The 24,140-nt window shown below is 41.2% G+C and overlaps 1 protein-coding gene across 1 annotated transcript in view; it reads left to right on the top strand.

Moving 5' to 3' along the window:
• ITPR2 (inositol 1,4,5-trisphosphate receptor type 2) overlaps window positions 1-24,140 on the top strand; it is a 240,872-nt gene that overhangs the window by 43,405 nt on the left and 173,327 nt on the right. Inside the window, exons 11-21 of the mRNA XM_035888507.1 lie at window positions 641-795; window positions 2,184-2,283; window positions 2,432-2,592; window positions 4,763-4,904; window positions 5,587-5,745; window positions 6,718-6,890; window positions 9,509-9,628; window positions 9,732-9,917; window positions 10,549-10,800; window positions 11,849-11,993; window positions 12,935-13,085. Of these exons, the coding sequence (XP_035744400.1) occupies window positions 641-795; window positions 2,184-2,283; window positions 2,432-2,592; window positions 4,763-4,904; window positions 5,587-5,745; window positions 6,718-6,890; window positions 9,509-9,628; window positions 9,732-9,917; window positions 10,549-10,800; window positions 11,849-11,993; window positions 12,935-13,085 (1,744 nt within the window). The remainder of the gene's footprint in view (window positions 1-640; window positions 796-2,183; window positions 2,284-2,431; window positions 2,593-4,762; window positions 4,905-5,586; window positions 5,746-6,717; window positions 6,891-9,508; window positions 9,629-9,731; window positions 9,918-10,548; window positions 10,801-11,848; window positions 11,994-12,934; window positions 13,086-24,140) is intronic.

Below are 24,140 nucleotides of genomic sequence, written 5' to 3'. Positions count from 1 at the left end.
TGGGACCCAGCCTCCAACACGTTGTCAGCCTGCACTAAGATTTCTAATACCATCTAGCTGGTGCTTTGTGTGTCCCCCCTTCCAATGACAAGTTGATCTTAGCGGAGCAGATATTCTGGCTCTTGCTGTTTGGAAAGTGTGCTGCTGTGATTCTGACCATATGAGAGGAAAAAAAATGAGCAAACTTAAATAAAACAACAGTGGAATTAGGCAAATTGCATGCTTTTTAAAATCTCCTCCCCCCTTTAAAAAATCCAATTTTCATTAGTTCTCTTCTTTTAACTTTAGCCCTTTCCAAACCAGCGCTGTGGAGTTACATCTGTTGGGAGTGAAGGGTCTGCAACTACTGCAGATTTTTTGAAGTTGTAGGTGTCAAGTAATAACGTATATGGTGCTGCAGCCTCTGTGGCTTGTGACCTGCTGTTGTTATAATGACTGTCTGAGACCCCGTGTACCCGGGGCGAAGTGCATCCTTTGTGTTACAAACTCCAAAGCCAGTCATGGTACATTCTTACTAGAATGTAAAAAAAACCCCCAAACAAACCCACCAAAAAAACCCAGATGTATTGCTTGTCCGCAAGATAATTGGAGAATTTGTAATGGGCCCTGATGCAAGCAAATAACCCTTGTGCCTAATCAGCAGAGAGACGGCGACCTTCCTGCTTCAAAGAAGAAACGCCAAGCAGGGGAGAAGATTATGTATACTTTGGTCTCTGTGCCACATGGAAATGACATCGCATCTCTCTTTGAACTGGATGCCACCACTCTTCAGAGAGCTGATTGCCTGGTTCCAAGGTAAAAAAAAAAAAAAAAAAGCAAAATAAAAAAGAGCAAAAAATAGTGCTGCATTGACAGTGTTTCTTCCTAGCATTGTGCTGGTGAGTAAAGCAGAAAAAATCAAACACGAGCAAGTATTATCCTTCAGTTAAAACTTGAGGAGTGTTCATGGATAAACAAGGGATGTATAAAACATGATACTGCTGCTGTGACTGGGTAAAATAATTATAAGGATAAAACAAGTGACACTTAAAGAGAGTCTGTGAAGAGAAAAATAATAGGCTAAATATTGCACAGATATATATGAGGACAGAATTGAGCTCTGTGCATTATTTGAAAAAAACTGTCCTGCTAATAGATCTAACTGAATTGTTCCCAACAAATAACGTGTGTGGTGAACTGGGGTTCTGTTTCCCTGACAGATCATGATGCCACTGAACATATTTGTTATTCAAATGAATTCAGCAAGTGGCTTCTGGGTTTTAATTGTGAATATTTGAAATTTCAACTGTGTTGCTTAGCTGAGATTGGCTAGATAAGTCACACGGTGTTGGCTGTGCCTGGATGGGCATGCAGACACTTGGGGCCAGTTGTTATGAGGGTGGATTTTAAAGCTGGGTACCCGCAAATACTGATGTATGCAGCTTTGAAGTGTATTTCCTATGCTAAGTTTTGCCAGATAATTTGCTTACTTGAATACTCAAAGCCCATCAGCATGAAAGGGAGAGCGTGAACGAAGACCACAGTGAATATATTTAAAAAGTGGAATTCAGAGTAAAAATTGTAATTGATTTCTCAGCTCTGCTTTTTGATAATACCGCAGATTATCATATGGAAGGAATTTAGAAGAATCTTATGTCTGCTCTTTGTTCGGTTGATTTTCAGTTGAGAACTGGTACTGTAAATGCTTGCTCCCTGGAACAACGGTTTGCAGATCATAATGGTAAAGCTGTGAAACCATGGTCAGTTTTACTTTCTGGCTTTTGTGCTGTGACAGGTTGAAAGGGTTCGTTACTTTGTGGAAAAAAATAATGAGAAAAGAATTGGTTTTATTCATGAAATGCATTTCTTTTCAGATGGGATTTTGTAACACCTTCCTTTTTAATTTTTTTCTTTAAGGAATGCTCTTTACTCCTAGGCTTATATAAATACTTAAAAACAGCATTCGGCATAATCCCAAGATGCTGTTGGTTCTTGTTGTAGCTCTCTTCTGGGTGAGAAAGGAGACAAGAAAAAAGGATACTGCAGTATCTTTTAGGTCTCCCTCACCCTTTTACTACGAGTGGCTGGTGTGACTCATGCCCTCAAGTCTTGTGTCACGGTCACGTATTGCGTTGCATCCCACCTTGCCCGCTCTAGCTCAGGATGGATCCATCTAACCTCTTGTTTGCTTTGTTCTCCTTTAGGAACTCATACGTCCGGCTGAGGCATTTATGCACTAACACTTGGGTCACCAGTACCAGCATTCCAATAGACACTGATGAAGAGAGGCCTGTAATGTTAAAGGTAAACACATATATCTTGGGGCTGAAATCCCAAACTCATTCCTGAAGTTCTCTACTGGTGATCTCACTTCTAACATATAAACTACACATAATAATTAGGATAAAGGTAAGAGGATTGCTTACCCATATTAAACCAAAAACTATTGCAGATTGGGACGTGCCAAACAAAAGAGGACAAGGAAGCTTTTGCCATTGTATCAGTTCCTCTGTCTGAGGTCAGAGACTTGGACTTTGCCAATGACGCCAACAAAGTTCTAGCGTCAACTGTTAAAAAGCTGGAGAATGGAACAATAACCCAGAATGAAAGGAGGTTAGTGAGTTTTATTTTTTTCCTTCCTAAATTGGTGTTTGGTTCCTCATGACATCATGGCATCACAGTAATGCGTAAGTTAGTAACACCCCTGTGGACACAGAGGCAGTTGGGAGAGGACACTTCAGTGCTGAGGGTGCTAGCCTGGGATTAGATTCCATCCCTGTCAGAGCATCCTTGCTGCGCCTCAGGCTGCTCTGTGTATCTCCTCTGTAAAATGGGGGTAAACAGCACTTCCCCAGCTCACTGTCCACATAAATAAATGGGTAGCTCCTTGGGCAAATGCAAAGTGTTTGCCTCAATTTCCTTTGACAAACCACTTCTGAGCTGTAATATGGGGCTCTGCTGCATTTGATTCTCATGTGCAAGAAAGCCGTCTGTACAGCAGGCAGCACGGCAGGGCTCTTGGGTCGTGTGGCGTTCACTTTACTGCACATTCACACTGCAAGAGCGGTAGAAGGGGGTCTCAGAGTGACCGAGAAGCTGACCCAATAGTCCCTTTCCTTTTCTTATTTCTATTTTTCCCTGCTCTCTTTTCCTGTTTTACATAATTTGGGGGTTTATCCTTTGTATTCATCTGTGTTTTAGCTGTAGCGCTGTTAGAATGTCTATTCTTCACACCCGCCTGTGAATTAAGGGATTTTGTTGTACATTGTAGCCAAATACATCCCACTGCCAGTGATGTAGTTTGCTATTTGTTTTCAGCTGTCTGTGGGTAAACTGAATATTAGACAGCATCTCTGGCAGTGTTAATTTATAACTTCTATTCTGCCATGTGTCACCTACGGCTTTTTGCTGAAAACATTAATTTTTGGTGATAAAACTGAATTTTTGCTGTTGGTTGTCAGTAGCAATTAGACCAGATGGTTTAATATCAGGTGGAGGATTTATTGTAACAGACAGATCTGTTATGGCCTGGGTGTTGGTGCCCAGCCTTGAAAAGCTGATGGGCCGTTTTGTGATGAGTTGAACCAGAGGGGGGATATGACATAACCAAGGTGTGACATCCCTGTATTAACCTTGCATTGCTGTGTCACTGCAACCCAATATTGTCAAGTCTTGGTGTTGACAGATTGGTACAACGCACGTAAGACATTTCAGAGTGGGTTCAGAATAGTGCCATTATTTGTGTATTCCTGTGATTTCCTTTGGGAAAACCCCCTCTTTTCCTTGTCTTACCACCTTTCTGCTTAGGTAAGTTGGGGCCCCAATGGTTTATTCCTGGTTGTTCCATCCTACATCTGCCCTTTCTACATTTCTGTCGGAGGGGGCTGCTGTTTTCCACCGGTGGGCTGAGACATTTAAAGCTAAAGCTCACTCAGAGAGTTTAGCTGAACAGCCCAGCCCTCTTGTGGGTAGTGGAAGCTTTGTGTCTGGCTTTGTGTCTGGCTCCCAGAGACAACTTTGAAAATCTACTGGGCATTTTCCTGCCACTTTCATAGCATGCCTGCAGGTTTAGTAATTAGACTAGATGTTGTCCAAATTCAGATGATGCTTCCCCAGGGTAGGAGACACTTTGGGTTTTGTTTGTAAATATTGCAAGTTCTTTTAAGGGAGATCCATTGAAATCTGTGGGCTTCCGTACTTCTCTCTGTGCATTCCTGGCGAGGTATGTTAGTAACAAGGAGGCAATGACATCTTACTTTCTGCATTTTCTGAAGGCAGGAGAGAAGAATTACTACTGCCTCTGTCCTTTTTAACACTTGCTTCTGCCAAATCTTCTTTTGTGTAGCAAAAAGTGAAACAAATATAATAATTTTTCAAGAGTTTCTTGGGTCAGTAGGGAAATAGTCTAGTGGCAGAATGTTTTTATTCTGATGATGGTGAGTCCATCATCTTATTTCAGAGACCCATGTCCATGATAAAGTATAAAAATCCTTGCTAGGCTGTGTAAGAGTGTCTTTCTACTGTGCCTAGGCCTTGAGGCCAGCTGGTACAGATTTTGGATTTCTGAATATTTTGCATCAATCCAGCACCCTGTATTTTTCTCCCTTTTCCCCCTTTGTTTGTTGTTTAATGCCTCCGTAAGTACATGTCAAACTTAACTTTGCAGTGATTGAAGTTCCATTGCGCTAGATAAAGCTTGTTCCAAAAGGTGATTTTCTTTCTTAATGGATCCTAGCAAGTGTTGAATGACTGTATATAACAATGGTTTGTCTATTTATCCAAGGTTTGTAACCAAGTTACTGGAAGATCTAATTTTCTTTGTTGCTGATGTGCCTAATAACGGGCAGGAAGTTTTGGATGTGGTCATTACCAAGCCAAACCGGGAACGACAAAAATTAATGAGGGAACAAAATATATTGGCTCAGGTATGTCCTACTGTATTAATGACTTGCTTGTATTTACAAACAGATTGTAGAAGAGAGTGGTTTGAGAAAATGTTGGTTTTAGGTAACTTGGCTTATGCCATGTTGGGTTTGTGGCTGGTTGGATTGGGTAGATATGACACTACTTAGTCAAGGCTCACCTCTTGGTCTGTGCATCAGGTAGAAGCATGAGAGGCCACGTCTGATGGCTGTTAGTTTCACGTGATTCCGATGACTTTTAAGACTGTGTTTGATAGCAAATTGTTGACAAAATTTGAAACAAGCTTGCAACATGGTCCCAATCCTGGAAGTGTTCCCCATATAGGAATAATTCTGATGCCATTATGGATCCATGACTTTGTTTGTATGACAGTTAACTTGCATGTTAATCGAAATTAATATTCTCTTTAAGTAGCCTACTGGAATGAAAAGAAAAAAAAGGAAAATGGATGAAATTGGACAGCAGCCAGAATTGTCTTCCTTTGTCATCCTTAATTTATCCAAAGTTAAGGCACTTAACTAACAATGTTTAAAATTGGGGGTAGATAAGCGCAGTGATTTACTTCTGACTTTGGTCAATAAGGCCCTTGTGCTGATCCTGTCAGGAGACATTTCGATCGACTGCTATCAGTTAAACAAAAATCTGGTTTTGATTTTCATTCTCAGTGATTTTGATTTTGAACAGATATTCGGCATCCTCAAAGCTCCTTTTAAGGACAAAGGTGAAGGATCGATGCTGAGACTTGAAGACCTAGGTGACCAGAGATATGCTCCATACAAATACATGTTAAGGTTATGTTACAGAGTCCTCAGACATTCCCAACAGGACTATAGGAAGAACCAGGTCAGTGGTATTCAAGACAATTTTCCTCTTGATTTCTATAATTATATATCCTGGGTTTGACGTCTCTCTCTGCACTTAGAAGTGGGATTCTGTGGTAATGGTGAAAGGACTGGGTTTTGTGTAGGTTAGTAGTAAGAATTCACTGTCATATACTGTCCCATGCTGAAGAACGGTGTTTTTGATTTATAGGCATTTTTGTATGAATTGAATGATCAGCAACAAATGTCATAGGTTCACCTTATACTTTCACAGACTCAGGCTGAGATGAGAGTCCACTGCTTCATTCATGAGCTTTCTGCTATTAGAGTTATGCTCTTGGACTCTGGATTATAAAGTGGGAAGTCTGCAAAACTAACTGTTTCTGTTGCTTAAATATTTGTAGAGGGATGGCAGTGGGTCAGACCAGAGGTTAGTCTATCAGGTAGCCTGATTTCCCACTGCTGGAGGCTCTCCGTGATCAAGAAGTATTTCAGAACATGGTGTCGAGTGCTTTGCACATTGTAGTGGGGAAAAACTGCCCTAATTTTATATGACTAAGGGGACTAGAGATAAAAGGTTGAACTGCTATGTGTGGCTTCTTTGTTTTCTTTCTGATGCTTTACAAAAATATTTCTGTCTTGGAGGGGGAGAAAGGGAGGAGGGAAGACTCAGGAAAGAAAGCTTCTTAAATGTTATAAAAACATGTTGGTTTTTCCTTTTAAAAAAATTGTTTGCCGTTTCTGGAATTTTGTATATATTTTCATGGATTTGTTCCTTTGATTTATCAAAGAATAAGAAGAGTTAGTCATCCCAATATTGAATCTGGTTTTTGGGGTACATATTTTAGGTGTTCAGATGTTATTTTGTTTAGGCCAGTTCAGAGAGGAAAGTTTTGAACGTTATGTTGATTGCTAATTGAGCTGGATGCTTCGGATTCTGAAAGAGAAACATTACTGCTTAACAGGTCATCATGGGAATTTTCATTTTTTTCAGGAATACATTGCTAAGAACTTCTGTGTCATGCAGTCCCAGATTGGTTATGATATCCTGGCAGAAGACACCATCACAGCTTTGTTGCACAACAACAGAAAACTGCTAGAGAAACACATCACAGCTAAAGAAATAGAGACGTTTGTTAATTTACTCAGGAGAAATCGAGAGCCAAGGTTTGAAGCGGTCCAGATAACGTTCTTTTTCTGTATTGATAGGCTTTTATATTTGCAGTAGCTGTGAATCTGCTTGCCATTCATTGCTTTGTTGTCTCTTTCTCCCAGCTTAATTTTTTTTTAACCTGGCAGACAAAAACCCACATATAGTGTCATGCTAGAAAATATCAGAAATATCTGTAATTCTTGGGACTTGACCATATCTGCATTTCAGAACTTGATCTTACTGACAAACAAGGTTTATACATTACAGGACACTTTTGAAAATTTGGTTTTAGTTCAGATTGGGACAGAGAGAGACAAACAAATTTTAATTTCTCATAACTCTGCAGCTCCTCTATGAGACTGCCACTTGTGTTGGTTCCCCTGCTAATAATCTTGGTGCAAATTACACAGATGTCAATTTTCCTAAACTTCTGTTAATATCAGTTTTCCTGCAGGTCCTGATTGCAGGTCAGACCTGAAAGGGACTTAGGACAGTGAAGATCCCAGTGAACATGTGTTTCAGGCCAGATCTTGTTCCTAATGAAAAATTCCGGCCTTGAACTTCACTCAGTTGGTAATTTTTTTTATTAGCTGTAGGTCAGAATATAAAGGAAATGGATTTTTGATGGAAAATCTATCTCTTTTTTTCATTGGATTTTCAGTTGTAAAATTACTGAAGTAATACAAATATATGAAATTAATGTACTGAAGGCCAAATAATGTCCTCTGTAATTGTGAATAGCATTTTTCTGTTGGCGATTAAGGATATTGCTCAAGGCCCAGGTGCTTCACTGCTTCAGTTATTCTCTATATGTCTGCAGCTGTTTTCCCTCACTCTGTAATCCCATTGCCTCTCCCATGCCAAACTGTATTGGGTTTGGTGAATACTAAGAGGAAACCAGATGCCATCAGCTCCTTCTCAGTGCTGAAGGGTCCTTGTGTTTATTGACAATCCCATGTCACTTTGTGGTGGAGGATGTCATAGTGTTGTTGCATAACTATATCACGCAATTGCTGTGCATTAAAATATACATTCACTTTTTTAAGGCTGAAGTCCAAGAGCAATAAATGTTTGAAAAATACACCTTGCCAAGATGGTGCAATCTGAACAGTAAAGGCACTTACTTTCATGGAGAGTCTTGTAGACTTTTGCAGCACTACTTGTGTGAGTGAGAATGGTGCTGGTATGCTCTAAAACATGAGAGCTACAAAATTTCCCAAGTTTTAGCTCCAACGAGGTATCCCCCCCCAATTCTGCGTAATTATGTCCTGTTTACTTAATATTACTACTTGTTTACTTAATATGATTACTTATATTATTACTTAATACTATCTTTGTGTTGCAATATTGCTATGCGCTATTAATTACCTGTTGCCACAAAGTTTCATTTCAGCGACCGGTAAAATTGTTCCTAAGTGTACTCTAAAAATGCTTTCTGTACTCATCCTTTGCAGTTCCCAGACTTTGTGGGGAGTGTGGTCTGTGCTAACACAGACATGATTTTCTGATTCCCTCTGGTAGGACGATCACCTCTAGAGGTTCAGACTATTGGATCCTTGAAGAGCTGATAGTAGACGGGCAATTTTTTTACCTGGATTTCTAAGGAAGGGGATTATATGATCTGTGTGTGTGTGCATGCTCATATCTGCTCCCCCACCAGCTCTTGAGCCTCTTGCCCCATTTTAGCTACGTTTGCTAGAGGAGTGGTGGGGTGGGCTCAGAGATACTCAGTTCCTACGAAATGTCATGAAAAGAAGCAGCTACGTAGAGAGAAGAGGCAGTTTTTATATTCCAGTGAGGCAAAGGCTGCAGTATGGACTACTGTTAATACACACAGAGGAATTGATAAAAGAGGACAAGAAACAGATACCTAATGAAAATCCCAACTGAGAGGAAAGCCTCAGCCTGAACCTTGTTAAACATCAGAAGACCTAAATTTGAGAGAGAAATTCATAGGAAACTGATTTCCATGCAAAACTTTGTTATTTTGGCTTTAGGTGGAATGACCTCTTTGAATACAGAGGTCCTGTCTTCAGGTCCTGCCAGATCTTCACTCTTCACTAATTTTTGGCCATGTCACTTCAGAGATTTTAAAAGACCTCTTTAAAAGGTGGAGGTATGGACTTGTCCAGTGCAATGGAGTTCCTTAGAGGGCACATGGCTGTCTCCAGCACAAGTGACATCTCCTTGCTACTTGGGTTGGGGAGATGTGTGTTACCTGATGGGAAGGATGAGTGAGAATGTGCACTCTTGCTTTAATTCCTGACAAGGATGAGGGCCTTCAGTAGAGCTCTGCTGCCAGCCAGGCTTAAGACAGCCTCCGGCTACTCCTAAGTTCTGACACAATTCTTTGGCCTTTGATTTGCTGAGAAATGTCACACTTGTGATATTTTTCTTTTCTCTCCCTAACTGATTGTTCAGCGCCATTCAGGGTGCCTCTTAAAGCTATTACTTGTCTTTATCTGTTGTGAGTTGCACTAGTACAAATGAGCAAAGATTGTATGTTGATAAATCTTGTGATATATGCTCCCTTGAGCATATTAGTGATGGATGCTGGAGAGTTCTGCTGCAGTGTTTCTGTGTGGTATTTCAAGTCTCATGTTCTGTTGCATCTGTGCTTTTTTGACTGCAGATTCTTGGATTATCTATCGGACCTGTGTGTATCTAACACCACAGCAATACCAGTAACTCAGGAACTCATCTGCAAATTTATGCTGAGCCCAGCGAATGCCTATATTCTCATTCAGACCAAGTGAGCATCTGTAATTGGAACATACCTTTCTGTTATCTCTGCTCTGTTGTTACACCCGTAGCAGTCTGTTAGTGGCTCCATTGTGAATGATTTGTATTTGCAGGCTGGTTTCGACACAAATGGACAATCCCTTGGAATGCCCAGTCATTTCAGATGACATTGATGAAGAGGAAGTGTGGCTTTACTGGATTGACAGTAACAAGGAGCCTCATGGCAAAGCCATCAGGCATCTGGCTCAGGAGGCAAAGGAGGGCACAAAAGCGGATTTAGAGGTTCTTACCTACTACAGGTAAAACTGCTTGTTCAAACAGAAGAAAATCTAAACTCTCTGGAGAACCTGGAGCTGTTCTTGCCCAGTTCATTTGCCACTATCAAAAAAGGAAACCAGGTCATGCCAGAAACTGGGATTGAAATTTTGTTTCAAGTTTTTTTCCTGTAGGAAGCATCACAATCTCTGCTGTTTATTCCAGAAAAATCTGGAGTTTCATTTGTTCATGGCAGCTCTTTATGTCTCTCTCTCATTTTGCCTCTTACCTTTTATTTATTGGGCTATATTTTTAGGTTGTGCTGCCCTGGAAGCAAGGCATGTTCTGAGGCAGGAGTGTCCTGCGTGTACTGAGGATTGGAGGGGAGATGGGATCATGTAAAAATGTCTTACACAGATTGAAAACAAATAGTCCAAATGCTTCAGCCTTCCATTGAGCAATACTCCATTTGAGTGTCAAAGGGAGCCCAGTCTTCACAGGGACTGGAGCCTGATAGCATTTTTGATGGCAAGTCGGTCCCTTGGTTAGAAATTGTCATTTTTTAGCACTTACATCAGAAAGGCTGACATCAGGCTTGTAAAGTGAGATTCTGAGGTACGTTGTTTCATGGTATTCAAATAAACCAGTTGGAAATATGTCCTTATTTTTGTTAAGGTACCAACTGAACCTCTTTGCGAGAATGTGCCTGGACCGCCAATATCTAGCTATCAACCAGATTTCTGCACAGCTGTCAGTAGACTTGATCCTACGATGTATGTCTGATGAAAGCCTCCCTTATGACCTCCGGGCTTCTTTTTGCCGACTGATGCTACACATGCATGTGGACAGAGATCCTCAGGAATCTGTGGTACCTGTCAGATATGCCAGATTGTGGACTGAAATTCCTACTAAGATCACAATTCATGAGTGAGTTGAAAATGTTGCAAACTAAAGTACAAAAGCATTTTGTGAGGGTTAGTCTCAGAACAAAATGGTTGTAGATGTCTAATGTCAACACAACATGTTTGTGAAAAGGTATTATTATTCCTGGAAACTTCCATAGGCAGCTTTACATGGAAGTCCTCCAGTTTCATTTTTCACTGTGTTCTTGTAGGAAACAAGATGGGGACAAATGGAATGGCCTTTCCTCAGACCAACTGAACTTCAAGTAGCCTAATTGTGTCTAACATCATTATAAGTTTGCTGGGTTGGAAGTCAATTTTATACTTCAAGCTCAACTGAAAGCCACAGTTGGAAAGCTAGAATTTACAGTTAGGTACAGCTATTGCCCCAGAAATAGTTCACAGTGGCTTTGGCTTCCATCCAGTGTCATACTTAAGCATGTGTTATATTGAAGTATGGGAGACAGGCCTACTGACTTCAATGGAAACGCTTCTCTGGCTTAATTGATGTGATGGAGCAGCGCCGCTGGGCTGGACCCAGACAGGGAGTATCTGGCTGAAGAGACAAAGAGGAAGAAGTATAGCAGTGCCGCAGACGGTATTGCTTCCATTAGTGAGATGAAGGACTGTGTTAACATATGTGACAAACCGGTCGTAGTTGGTGGTGCGAAGGAGGAAGTTGACTGTCCCGAGCTGCTTTCCTGATCCACTGTCTTCCTTGTGGAAATTGTAAACTCTGGCTGATGGGCAGAGGACAGCTGAGACTCCGTGACTTACTGAATTGCCACAGCAAGATTTAAGAGTGCTATCTGCTAGAACTGTAGTATTTTCCTGTCTCCATTATTCCCATTCGGTGCAACCGCTCCTGGTACTTTCGGAGGGAAGATTTGTGCATCCTTTGTCTGCCATCTTTGCATATCTATGCAGAATTAGCTGACCTCTACCCCTTCTCCTTACAGAGAACTGACAGTAATTTTATAGGATTATGACAGTTTGTTTATTCTTTTGTGACAGCTGATCCTGATATTATTAGAGGTGTTTAATTTTTCTTCCTTCTGTGCCTTGCATTGCAGGTATGATTCTTTCACAGACTCTTCGAGGAATGAAATGAAGAGAAAGTTTGCGCTAACTATGGAATTTGTAGAAGAGTACTTGAAAGAAGTTGTAAATCAGCCCTTTCCTTTTGGAGACAAAGAGAAAAATAAACTTACATTTGAGGTACTTCTCAGCCATCTGCATCCTACTTACAGTATTCCTCCTCATTCCCACTAGGCTGACATTTGCTCTTTCAAAGTAAAGGTAGCTGCAGAATAAATGTCCATGTAAAATGTCCTAAAGAAACACCAGTTCCTAATGCCAGTGTTCTTGGTGATGACTGTTACTGCAGAAAATAGTATTACTGTCTGCTGTCAAACAGCTGTATTTTTCCTTCATTTTCCTGAGATGGTTGCATTTCAGTGGCAAGAGGAGAGATATGTGTGTGGGTAAGTGGTCATTTTTTTCCACATTAGTGAACTAGCATGCAGGGATTCTTCAATATAGGTAAGTACTATTCTGTGTGTAAGGTATGACACTGAAGGAAATACTCTGAATAACCTAATCTTGCGTTTTAAATATTGTTTGAAATTCCTGACAGAAACTTTAGACAGGTCTAAATCTTCTAGGTTCAAATAACATTGAATAAAGGGGAAATGCTTACAGATTTTATAGTTCTTCCTCCAGCCTATCTCCCAAGCTTTGTCTCTCCTGTCTCTGGTCATCTGAAATCACCTCTATTCAAACTTAATGCAGTCGTCTTGCTCTTCTTTTGAATTCCATCTTCTCTATAGCTGCTGCCCCTCTAAACAATTTCCTGGCGTCTTGCTTCTCAGTCTTATTTATTTTACCAGTTGCAATTCTATCCTTTCAGGCCTTCCTAAATCTCATGCTGGTTTGGTAATTTGACTGACCAATTGTTTTGTCTAACTCTGAAAAACATTTAGTGTCACTGGCCTTAGTCCAAGGGCCATTTAAATCAGTGGAAAGACTTGTACTAATTTGAATGCACTCTAGATCTGTATCTCTGTGAAAGTTGCTCTGTGAAATGCAGCTGTATTGCACAGCCAAACACCACAAAGGTTGCCGATACTTCCTTCATTTTTAATTTCTTTTTCTCTTAGGTGGTACATCTGGCTCGAAACCTCATATACTTTGGCTTTTATAGTTTTAGTGAGCTTCTCAGACTTACCCGGACGCTGCTGGCAATTCTAGATATTGTTCAAGTTCCTATATCATCATACTTCGAAAGGTTGAGCAAGTTTCAGGACGGAGGTGAGAGAAGCAGCAAAGACTGTTATTCCAAAGTGAAATTCATTATTTAGGGTGGAAATAATTTACAGAATGTCTCATTGGTCTTTCAAGGTTCTTTAAACTCACCTACAGGAATTTATTGCAGGATATGTTAAGATGGTCAGCCAAAAAGGAACCTTTTTGCACAGAGCTGCAGACTTCATGACTTGTGGTTACTGTGTTGGTGCTGCTGTTCCTTTGCTTATTTGGAACTGAACTTTCAAATCTGAATCTAGTCCTCCGTGTCCCTTGCGCTGAACATCCCAAGCAAGTGCAGGCGGCATTTGCCTGGGCACAGCAATTATGATGGCTCGTATGTGGCATGAATGTTTATTAGTCTTCTTAGCACTTCACTTAAAGGGTTACTGGTCCCAGAACTGCAGAAGCACCAGATGGAAGTCCAGGTGAGGCCATCCTCTGCATCTGTTTGTCAGTTTGGAATATTCGGAATACTCTTTTTTATAACCCAGACCAGAGTGCCTGTCTGACAACCCCAGGACAAAGCTGTATGTCCCACTGCCTTTTCTACCATGGCTTAAAACTGGGTTGAAGGATGAGCATGCCAGGAAAGTGCTGAAACTTAGCAGCTTAGTTTTCTTTTGTGTGTGGAAGGGAGGTGTGACAGTTCTGTGGGCTGAGGGTCCAGGAGACTGGCTGATGGCAAATTCTGTTTTAATATGGGATGCCGTAAGTGTTACTGCACTGCCAGCTGGCCCACGGCACCAAAAAGGATGAGCTGTCTTGTTTGAAACAAGAATTATTTTGTATTTTCTCTGGGAGGCCTTTTCCCAGCCTTGAGTTTTCCTAATCATCGTTTTGCTCAGTCACTCCTACAGATGCCCTGTGTGAGTGTGCCATCCTTCATAAGTTTTTTCTTCTTTGAGGTTCACGCACTCCAGAGAAGTGTAGACTGTCATTGTCTGCTCTGTCATCTCTGAGCCTGGAATTCTTATGCTTGGCTCTCTTATCTTTCCTCCATCGCTGCCAGTACACTTTACTGAAAGCCCCTAAAGGTCTTTCCTGCAATGCTGTGCACGCTAAGGCATGCTGTAGCTGGCTGCAGTCCCTCTACAGCGCTAGAGGAAAACTGTATGTTCAGGCACTCGGAATTATGTTTTCCTTTTTTTTTGTCCCTGAAATACTGCATTGCAGACTCTCTTCCTAAATGGCTCTGGACACAGTTTGACTCCAGATACAATCTTGGCAGATTGGCAAGATGGAGCATGCAGATGTGGTTCTTCAGTTAAGTTCTCTCTCTGCTCAAGTCTTTAATGCTGGTTGTACATCTCATTCAATGTTTTTACTCAACTTCATTACCCATAAAATTGTGTTTCGTCCTCGATTCCCTTTTATTTCTGTTGAAGGGTTTTCTTTCAGGCTATACAGGAGAGGAAAGAACCACCCATGTAGTGCAAACAGACATGCTCTCAGTTACACTAATTTCCAGAGCAATTCCGTGCAAATCAATGAATTTACTCTGAAATAAATGAGTGTGAAGGAATGCAGAAAATGTCACCACTGTGCATTGGAAGCTCAGTAGCCTTGTTAGTAACACTCGACCATTGACTGGAGCCTTGTTGGGCTTTTGTCACACATCTGGTTTTGTCTTCCATTATTTCAGAAAAAAAAGACATGGGACAAAGGCGGGATTTTTTGTGTGTCTTTGATTAGCCTTTATACAGATTCTTTGAATTTCTTTCTTGGCTGTAGTTGTCTCCATGGATGTTTATCTTTTAAACACTCGACCAGTTCAAGTCAGGATGTGACAATCCACTGAAGTTCTTTTGGAAATTATCTGTGGGTTTGTTTGGGTTTTTTTCCCCTTTTCCTGCTAACTATATGGCTAGAAAGCCTGTTGCATTAGAGCGTGTTTTTTGCTAGCTCAGACTGTTGTCAGTCGTGTCTGCCATCTTAAGGGAGGCCAGTGATAGAGATACTGGTTGTGCTGTCTAAACTTAAAAATAGGCATTGAAATTTTGCTGCAGAGAGACAGGCGTTCTTATGTTGAAATAGCTGTAAGACTTGCTGGAGAGGCCTTCTGCAGTCTTTGACAAAAGAAAAGGATGCCCATCTTTGGATGGTCATGCCTTGTCTTCAGCCACCCTCTTCGTTTCTGATTGATAGGTCATAAAACACATAAACTGTGCATTCACTTTGCGATTGAGAAAGAATGATCCTGAATGTTTAATCGCTATGCCCAAGCATCTTACCATTCCTCCTTCTTTCTCTGGAGGTGCTACCCATGGGCACCATTAGGCTATGAAGATGCGTGTGTCACAAGGATGCATAATTTAGAAGCAGTTTAAGCAGTTTTGTAACTCCTATTCACTATTTTTCATCACCCAGCTCATAGAACTTCATACCCGAAGAATATATTTCATGTCTGAAAAACTCAATCAAAACAGAGGAGTACTTTTCATTAAGAAAAACTGCACAAACCCCAATCAGCATTAACTTTAGTTGCAGATTAAGATTAGAGAGGGAGCTCCAGAAGAAAGCACCAGGTTCTGTAGTTGCTGACATTCTGGAGACAACTGCTGTGGCTGAAATGTCAACTGTTTGTAACTTCTGCCTCTCTTTGTTTCATGGGGAAGCCTGCTGGTGAGGAATGAATCAGGCAGCAGGGGCAGGAGTTTGGCTGGCATAAATTGCTCTAGTGCCTGGGGCTGTGAAAGTTTGTGCCAGCTGAGTATTTGGCTCTGCTCTTTTTTTCCCTTCTCTCCTGTTTTTTTTGGGTTTTTTTGAAGAACAACTTTTATTGGGTAGCAGTCCTTTAAAACCAGCCCCGTGGTTGTCTTGCACCCACATCCTGATTGTGTCTTTGCACAAGGTAATGAGAAGGTTTGAAGGAGGCCCTAAATGCACAGAGCCCTTGATCTTGCCTGCGTGCTCTCTGCCTTGCTGGGTATCACTTAGCCGTAGCTGAGGTGCAGTGTGTCCACGCTGAGCTAGAAAGAGCTGAGCTCAGGGGGTTTGCTAGCTTCACTCTTTCCATACCTCATGAACTTGTGCTTGAGCCCATAGTAAGGTGCAGGAAGTGCTTATGTTTTCTGTCTGAGTGGTGGTGGTGGGCTGGAACTTCTGTGCCTCTGCATGTGTTGGACTGTAGATGATGCTAAAGGACAACAGAGTCCTGACTTGAGACTGGGCTTGAGTCTGTGTTTATAGGGAGACCTTGCTGTATTAGGATTGCTGGAACAGGCCTGTGTATAAGATGATTGTGTGTCTTAATTATGTTCTTGTGCTTTTTATCTTCTGGGGGAAGGGGAAAGACCAGGGGTCTGATTCTACAGTGCTTTGCATCTTGTGCAGTCACTTCTACCCAAACGAGTATGACCCCAAAGGTACTGATGTTACCTAGGTCCTGTGGAGTCTGAATCCACCTTGTCCAGGATCCACTAGGGATCCTGAGGGATGAACAGGCCAACAGAGAAACGTGCTTAGGGAATGTCATCAAGATCCCCCCTCACTCTGGCAGTAAGGACTGTTCACCAGGCAAAGCTGTAGGTATACATTGTTTTTCAATTTTACAGTGCTTTTAAGATTGTACACCAAAGGTTCTCCTTCCCCCTTTACACAGCTGTCCTCTCTCTCTGTTACAAAACTGAGTTGTTGAGGACATCTGTTAATTGTTTTACCAGTTACCTGTCTTGGCTTTTTATTGTCCCTTTTAACTTACAATACTGATCTCTTAGGCTACTAAGTAGTATTGCAATAGAAAGTAACGCAGTGTTTTTTGAAAATGTGTTGGCATTTTCTAAAATCAGGATGGTCCACTGATTTTTTGTTTGTTATTTCAGAAAGTGTTTTCTTACTCATAACTTCCATAAAATACAGACACATGGGTTGTTCCCTGCCCTTGCTCAGGATGGTGGGAGCCCTCCTTCCAGTCAGTGAGGGGTGAGGGTGACTTCTTTCTGTCTTTAGAGGAGGTCAGAGTCTGCTCTCCCGGATCTCTCCAGGCTGCGGCAAGGGTCTCACTCCACCGCATCCTCTCTGGCAGGTCCAATACTTGCAACATTCATATCATACCTTTGAACACAGAGTATTGCAAGTAGGTGTCCCTCCAAAACATTGCTCTAGGGACATGCATGTTTACACAGCTTCTGTCTTAAAGAAAGTTAGCGTCTTCCCTGAGGCACAGAACTCACTACATCGATATTCTTTTTTAAAAAAAAAAAGTAAGATTGTATCTGTTGTTGTGATTTTGTGTATATACTGTGAATGTGTGGAAGTAAATTACTAGTTTTGGAGATTATAAGAGTTGTGGGGTTTTTGTTTTTTGGTTTGGTTTTTTTTTTTTTAATCCATCCAGTCAGTGATCACAAATGTCTAGGCATTAGCTTTAATTCAGTAAGAACATGTATTTCATACTTAGAACTTTGAAGTGTAACTCTAAAACCCAGTCTTGACAAACACTGAAAGCCAGCCATGATGCCTGGGACTGATGGTTTAATGGTGTAGACATATGTGTTTAAATTTTATCAAGCCCTAGGGACCTGATCCTGTAACTCTTAAGGTATGAAAGTGCTACTAAATACCAGCTTGGGCTCTGCATATTTTAATTCCATTGCTATCTTGTTGTAAACTTACATAGATTAATATTAAATGGATATTTATCAGCAATATTTTGTCAATAATTATGCCTATTCGGAAATGAAGTTGATTTTCAGGTTCTAGGACAAGTGACTTGAGAAGAGGTTTGACCAAATGGAAAAGTCATGTAATTCCTGTTCTGCAGCTGTATTAGATCCAAGGTGGCAGCTATATAGAAGTTAAGAATTTTGAGTAGGATCTATTTTACATGATAGGCCTTGCATTTTAGTTTTGTTAAAAAGTATTGATTTCTATGTGTAACTCAGTGCTGAATAAATTTTGGGACAGATAGGGTATGTCTCTCCATTATTGACATTGATTTGTTCCATCTGGGTCCTATAATGTGGAGTTGTAGGGAACTGGTGAGCTTGGCTCTGTACTGGTTTGGCAACTGCTCCACATCATGAAATCTGTAGTCAGGATTTTAGGAATGGGTAGAAAGATATTAATGCTGTGGGGAAGAATGATGGGGGTCTTGGCTGTGGGAAGCCTTCCTGGAGTTGTGCACCTCAAAATTGAAGCAACCAAATTTACAACCAGCAATCTGGAGTCTTCTTCCCTGTTTAATATTTATTTCTTAAACAGACCCACTTATTTCAGTAAAACTGCTTGCTAAGTAAGGGAGTATATATGACAAGTGTTGAACTGTTGAAGCAAATCTGCAAAATAGGATGTATTTTTAGGCTTAAGGGAAGTTGCTTGAAGACTTAATTAACCTTTTACCTCAAGATGTCCTTTTCCATCCTTCGCTTAAATTTTGACTCACATTGATGGATGAGGTGGTCCTTGATGTTGTGTGTGAGTTCCTCTATATTGGTTCTGCAAAGATTCTGAAAGGAGCCTTACGTTATTGTTAATGTTGTGCCTTACTTCCTTTAAAAAGCTTAATTTTAATGCCACTGTCAGCTGCCGTAACCAGAATTAAATTAGTGTGCATGTAGTTTTCAGGTGTGACCTTTTTTCGTGAGGACAGATTGGGGAAAGTTGGCTAGAAACATTTGTAAGATAGGATCTTGGAAAAAGAAAAGATGTATATTTTTGGAAATCTTTCTTACCTAGATTGCATCCTAAAAATGAATTGACTTGAAAATGTTGCAGCCAACTCTTTTTTTTTTTTTTTTTTAGTGTCTTAACTTTGAATATTTTTGAGGTTATTTGAAGCCTTTTTCTGTTTCTTTTTTCCCATTTTAGATTCTAAAAAATCCAGGGTTTACAAAATATACTACATGTATCCTAAAGAGGCATTTTTTTTCTTAAGGAGAAAGTGAGGACTTCATTTAGTAGTGCTGTCATTCTGGCACCTTTCAAGAACATTATAATCTCTTGCAGTTTTAATTAAAAGGTAAAGTCGTTGCTTTCCTAATAAGTGCACCCTGCTGTATCATTCCAGAGTCAGGAGCCAATCTGCCTTGTCCAATACTGGTTATTTATTCTCTGTGAACTAAAATGCACATCTTTCTGTAGGTGCCATTGATCTTTCAAATAGCTGATTTTAGTCAAACCATGCAGCTACAGCATATGTCAGGTCTGAAAGATGAAATGATGTGGCAGTATTAGCAGGCAAGCTACGCATTTGCCATGGAGCTCGGTGCTATTTAGTTCATGTTTTTTGGGGAATGAGAATAATGGCATGCAAGGAAATACATCCTTGAATTTAAGCTGCTTATGTTTTGGGATGTAAATCCACAGTGCTGGGCACCAATCTGAATATTGGTGGGACAAATCTAGGTTATCTGCAGGGTGCGTCTTTCCCTCAGGAGCTCTGTGTAAATTACTACCATTTTCCTGACCCAGTGTCCACTGACATCAGTCTTTCAGCTCCCTTTGCTTCCACAAAGGAAGGCTATGCTCAGTCTTTTTGAAAAACAGGTTTTAAAAACTACCTATAAGCTCCAGTTGCTCCTGCCTCTGTGAGTCTCTCATGCAATGTGTTGCTCATGACTGGCTCAACAGATGCCTCCTTTTACCTGTTCAAACTGGTAGCCAAATATCCCAGCTCCTTCGCATTGTGTCTGGGTCTTTAGCTCAGTAGCATATCCCTCCTGTAGACCAAACGGACTAAAAATCTATCCATAGGTGTCCTGAGATTGTGGAACATTTATTTGAAATGTATCACGAAGAGTCTGACCCCTGTGTCACGCTACAAGCTTTGCTGCTTGGTTGTGATGTATCCCAAATGATTTGATCTTGAATTGGGAAGCCCTCACTCTCTCCTGAAGACTTCAGCACTGGTGGGCTACCATCTCTCTGCAAAGGAGTGCTTGTATACCAGTGTGTCAGGGGACTCTTGTCAAATCTTCTGTCCCTTTGATACATCATGATAGTCTGCTTAGTCCCTTAGCATCGACCGAGCAAGTTTTCTTCCAGCCCTCTTGGCTGCAAGTAGAGATGCATACAGTAGTGAGACCGCTACTAGAACAGGGTAGAGAACAAGGTTGGACCTGCCAATTCTACTGTGCCTTTGGGTCCTCTGTGACCAAGAAGGACCAATTTCATCCAGGACTATTAGAAAAGACTATATTGTCTTTCGCAGCCTTGCAATCTGTGCCTGTTAGCTGCGCTTTTGTCTGGTTAACAATTTGAAATATCTTCTTGAGGCATACTTTGATTAGCAGAGCTAATGAGGCAGTGGCTGCCTGGCAGACTGGAGCAATAATTTATGCCAGCAGTTTACAAAAAAAAAGGGTTACAAGAGAAAAAAGATTTAACCCTTAGGAAAGTTAGCTGTGTTAGTCACAGATGTCTGTAGGGAAGCAACTGCTGTTCAGTGAGGAGTATTGTCAGACCAAAGGGGAGGTCAGTCTGAGAGTTTAATTGTCTGCCATGGACCATTTCTCTTTCCTCCTTATTCTTTCCCTCATCATGAGGCCTGTGCATTAATGTGATTCCAGAGACCATTGCTCTTCTAGGAATCGATACCCGTTTCATAGACGTAACTCATCTAGAAGGCTTGATTCCCATGATGCTTTTTACTTTCAAGGCCAGCGTGCTGATGTATGTATTTTTTCCTTCCTCTAATGTCCATGGCATGAAAGCTGTACTTTTTGACACTGCGTTGTGGTTTTGGGGATAGGCAACATCAACAGAACCAGCAGAATGTCAGGAGAAGGTGAAGTTTGGTGGAGTTTCACCATGGCTGGACAACAGTGAGTTTCTATGCAAAAAGGGAGGGCTTGTGGATGTACTGTAGGTAAGCAGAGGCTGGGGTGGCCAGATTCACTCAGGGGGTGGGTAGCAAATGTATGTGCATCGCATATTGTGGGGTTTTTTGTTTGTTTTACCGTGTTAGTTGTGAGGGCTGTATAAAACGTGGAAGTGGCCTCACCTTCTGCCCATAATGTCGTGCATTAGGTTTTCTGTGAGGCTTACCTGAGGTCACCTAGTTATTAAGCAAAGAAAAATGGTTTAATGAAGAAATAAAGTGTGATTCTTGGCCTGTTTATGGTAGGTTCTGCAGTCTTTATGAGCAAATTCTGTAGAAAACCTGTAAAAATTAATACCTCTTTCACAAACAGAGCTGTAAGGCTTAATGCTTCTGGCAAATAATATATAGCTCTAAAGGGCTTGAAATAAAATGTGTTCCTTTAGGTGCTGAAGTGTTGTTATTATATGTCTTAAAAATGGCTATAACTTTTCACGCAGAAAAATTAAACTGCATGAAGCAGTGTAGCCAAATCAACAAAGGCAAAGAAATGTAGAGCTAAAGCTGCCATTGGGTTTTTAATTTAGCCCTTGGTAACTAGACATTGCTGCGCATACGGTTCCCTGCCAGAGGATCCCCAGGGATTGGCACTGTTGCATGCTTTAAGATGGCACTGAAACTTTAAGTTTACGGTGGAGCAATAGTCTAAGTCTCACTGAAATCCACAAAGTCAAGGCCATTTGGAGTCAAGGCTCCTGTTTCAGCAGTTGTTGGGAAGGTGACTTGCTGTTACAAGCACTGTCTTAAAACCTGGTTGAACACACCTACACTGAGACACGGGTTGAGACAAGGTCGGCTTTGCTGAAAACTGACTTTGATGATCATAAAAGTTTTGGACTTTCAGCAGCAAGCCTGATGTCTCCTAATGTAGCAGTGAGCTTGGAAACCAGGCTAAAGCTTCCCCAGTGTCCCAGCAAAAATTCAGTTTTGCCTCACGAGGGCTACGGTTGGTAAAAGTTAATTTCACGGGAAAAAAGAGAGTGGCTGAGGAGGACTGAGAAGGGTTTGGGACTTCACTGGGTTGTGGATGGGGAAGGAGGCCTGAAGGGCTGTGGTGAAAGAAGTTGGCATGGAAAGGAGGGGCTAAGGATGTTGGTAGCACACGCTGTCTGGCTTGTGCCCTGCTGCATCGGAAGGAAAGTGTTTTTTAGGATAAGGGAAGTGTTTTTTAGGAGGTGTTTGGAAAATGCTGACGCATCAGGTGTCCTGGTCAAAAGCATGCTCAGGTTTGACAACATCAGAGAATTGTCTCTGTAACTTAATAACTACAGAGGCAATGTGAGAAATGCCACGTTTTTGCGAAACCTTTGGTTTGTCTTCCTCCCTCCCCCGTTTTATATAAGCAAGATTGAACAATGTATTGGGCTTTTACGGCCAGGTTAATGAAAGTTATTGGAGCAGTGGATACGTGCACATTTGTATGTTCTCGTCATTAAGTACCACGTTTCTTGAAGAACTCATTGTATGTCAGCTCCTATTTAGGTACTTAGTTTCTAGAAACATTGAGCATCTAGCTTCTCCAGTCGCTAATGAGAGCTGTTGGGTGTTAAAATCCTTCTGAAAATATAGGCACTTTTTACATTTCTGGGTAGGGAGATGAGCACTGTGGAAAACTGTTCGAGCTAAAAATGGCTGAGCAGTTTTGAAAATTGAGTCCTAGGAATCCGTCCTTCCTATATCTGTGTTGAGGAAGCCTGAACAGTAATGTTGGTAAGAGCAGACTGTCCCTCTGTGGCAACTAGGGACCAGATCAGGTGTGTACAGTTAATTTTTAAATAAACAAGGCTGCAAGTCAGTTCCCTGGTGTCTTGGGGCATAGCTGTGGAGTTGGGGGCTACTTGCTGTAAGGGTATCTGCCAGCCTTTGAGACTTTTGTGTTCGCATCCAGCTGCCGCATGGTTGTCTGCACTGTTTGTGAAATACCTAAAATGCTGTGGGTACTGGAGAGCAAACCGAGGATGCTGCGTAGCAATCGGCTAGGAAGAATTTGAAGAAAAGGCATGAATTGCCAGCTGCCTTTGACAGTTGTTTTTCTTTCTGAATATGGTATTTTGTCACTTACCATCCATACTGTATTACATAGCAGATTGTTGTTTACTTTTATATTCTGCTTTTAGAATTTTTGCAACCAGTAAATGACTTATCAAGAAAATATGTTTATGTAGAAAATGAAGTGTCAAATTATCCACTGTTTCGATTACTTGGGTGGTTGTTATTTTTTTCCCCATAATTGACTCCTCTGAAAAGTCTTTCTTCTCAGAGAGGCCGCTGTGTTGTCAATCGTGCCAAATTGTATGAGATTATGTGCTACAGTTTTGTGACAGAAACTGATATTCATTAGGAAGTTGTGATCACTATAATAAAAAGTAATGAAAAGGAGATGCACGGGTGTCTTTTGAAAACATGACAAGCATTCTCTTCTTTCCTCTTCTTTCAGTGCCTGTCAATCTGCAGCTCCTTTAAATTACCACTTACACATACAGTGATTTCAGTCTTCCATTGGCTAACCTTGTGAGACCATATATTCAACAGGAGGCATTTCTAATGGGTCCACTGCTTATGGAAGGTTCTTGGCAGCTGACTTGCCTTGGCAGAGGGAGGAGCAGAGAGGAAAAATTGGGGAGAGGAAGGGAAAATTTGAAAAATGGAAGAAGATTCATGGAGATCGCCTTGCATTCTTTTCCTCTGTTCCTCTGGTCAGTCACAGCTCTGAGCACTTTTGCAGTGGTTTGCTGGTGCAAGGAGTGGTTGGTGGCACATGCTAGCACCTTACAACATTGCAATGACTGTTCTCTCCCTGCCACACTTCTCAGCCATATATAAATGTTAATATCTTGACCTCAAAGAAGACAACAAATGATGGAGGTCAGCAGGCTAAGGGTGGCAGTACCATATGAAGGCACAGCTCAGGCTTTTCTTCACTTATCTCTAGCAAAGTGCACAGAAAAGTAATCAGGGTTCACATCTACTTGCTCTCTCTCCTGATTTAGCTCATTTAACTAGCTGAGGCAGTTAACTTAATTTTTCCTTGGGCATTGGTATTCAGGAAGCACTTTGGAGCTGTAACTAAGATCAGAGCTCTGTCATTTTAGTCATTGTGTGCATACATACTAAGAGCTTAAATCTCTTTTATTGAGCCAGTGTATTTTGTCTTGCATTGTTGCAGGCTTAGCTGACATGCAGTCCGTCACTTTTTAAGCCGCAATAACCTGTCTGCATGCCTTACCTCAGAGCCTCAT

The sequence above is a fragment of the Egretta garzetta genome, unplaced genomic scaffold, assembly GCF_000687185.1.
Source record: "Egretta garzetta isolate BGI_Z169 unplaced genomic scaffold, ASM68718v1 scaffold81, whole genome shotgun sequence".
Taxonomy (NCBI): Eukaryota; Metazoa; Chordata; class Aves; order Pelecaniformes; family Ardeidae; genus Egretta; species Egretta garzetta.
Note: the sequence above shows the minus strand (reverse complement) of the source record. Positions and strands in the feature narration are given on the sequence as shown.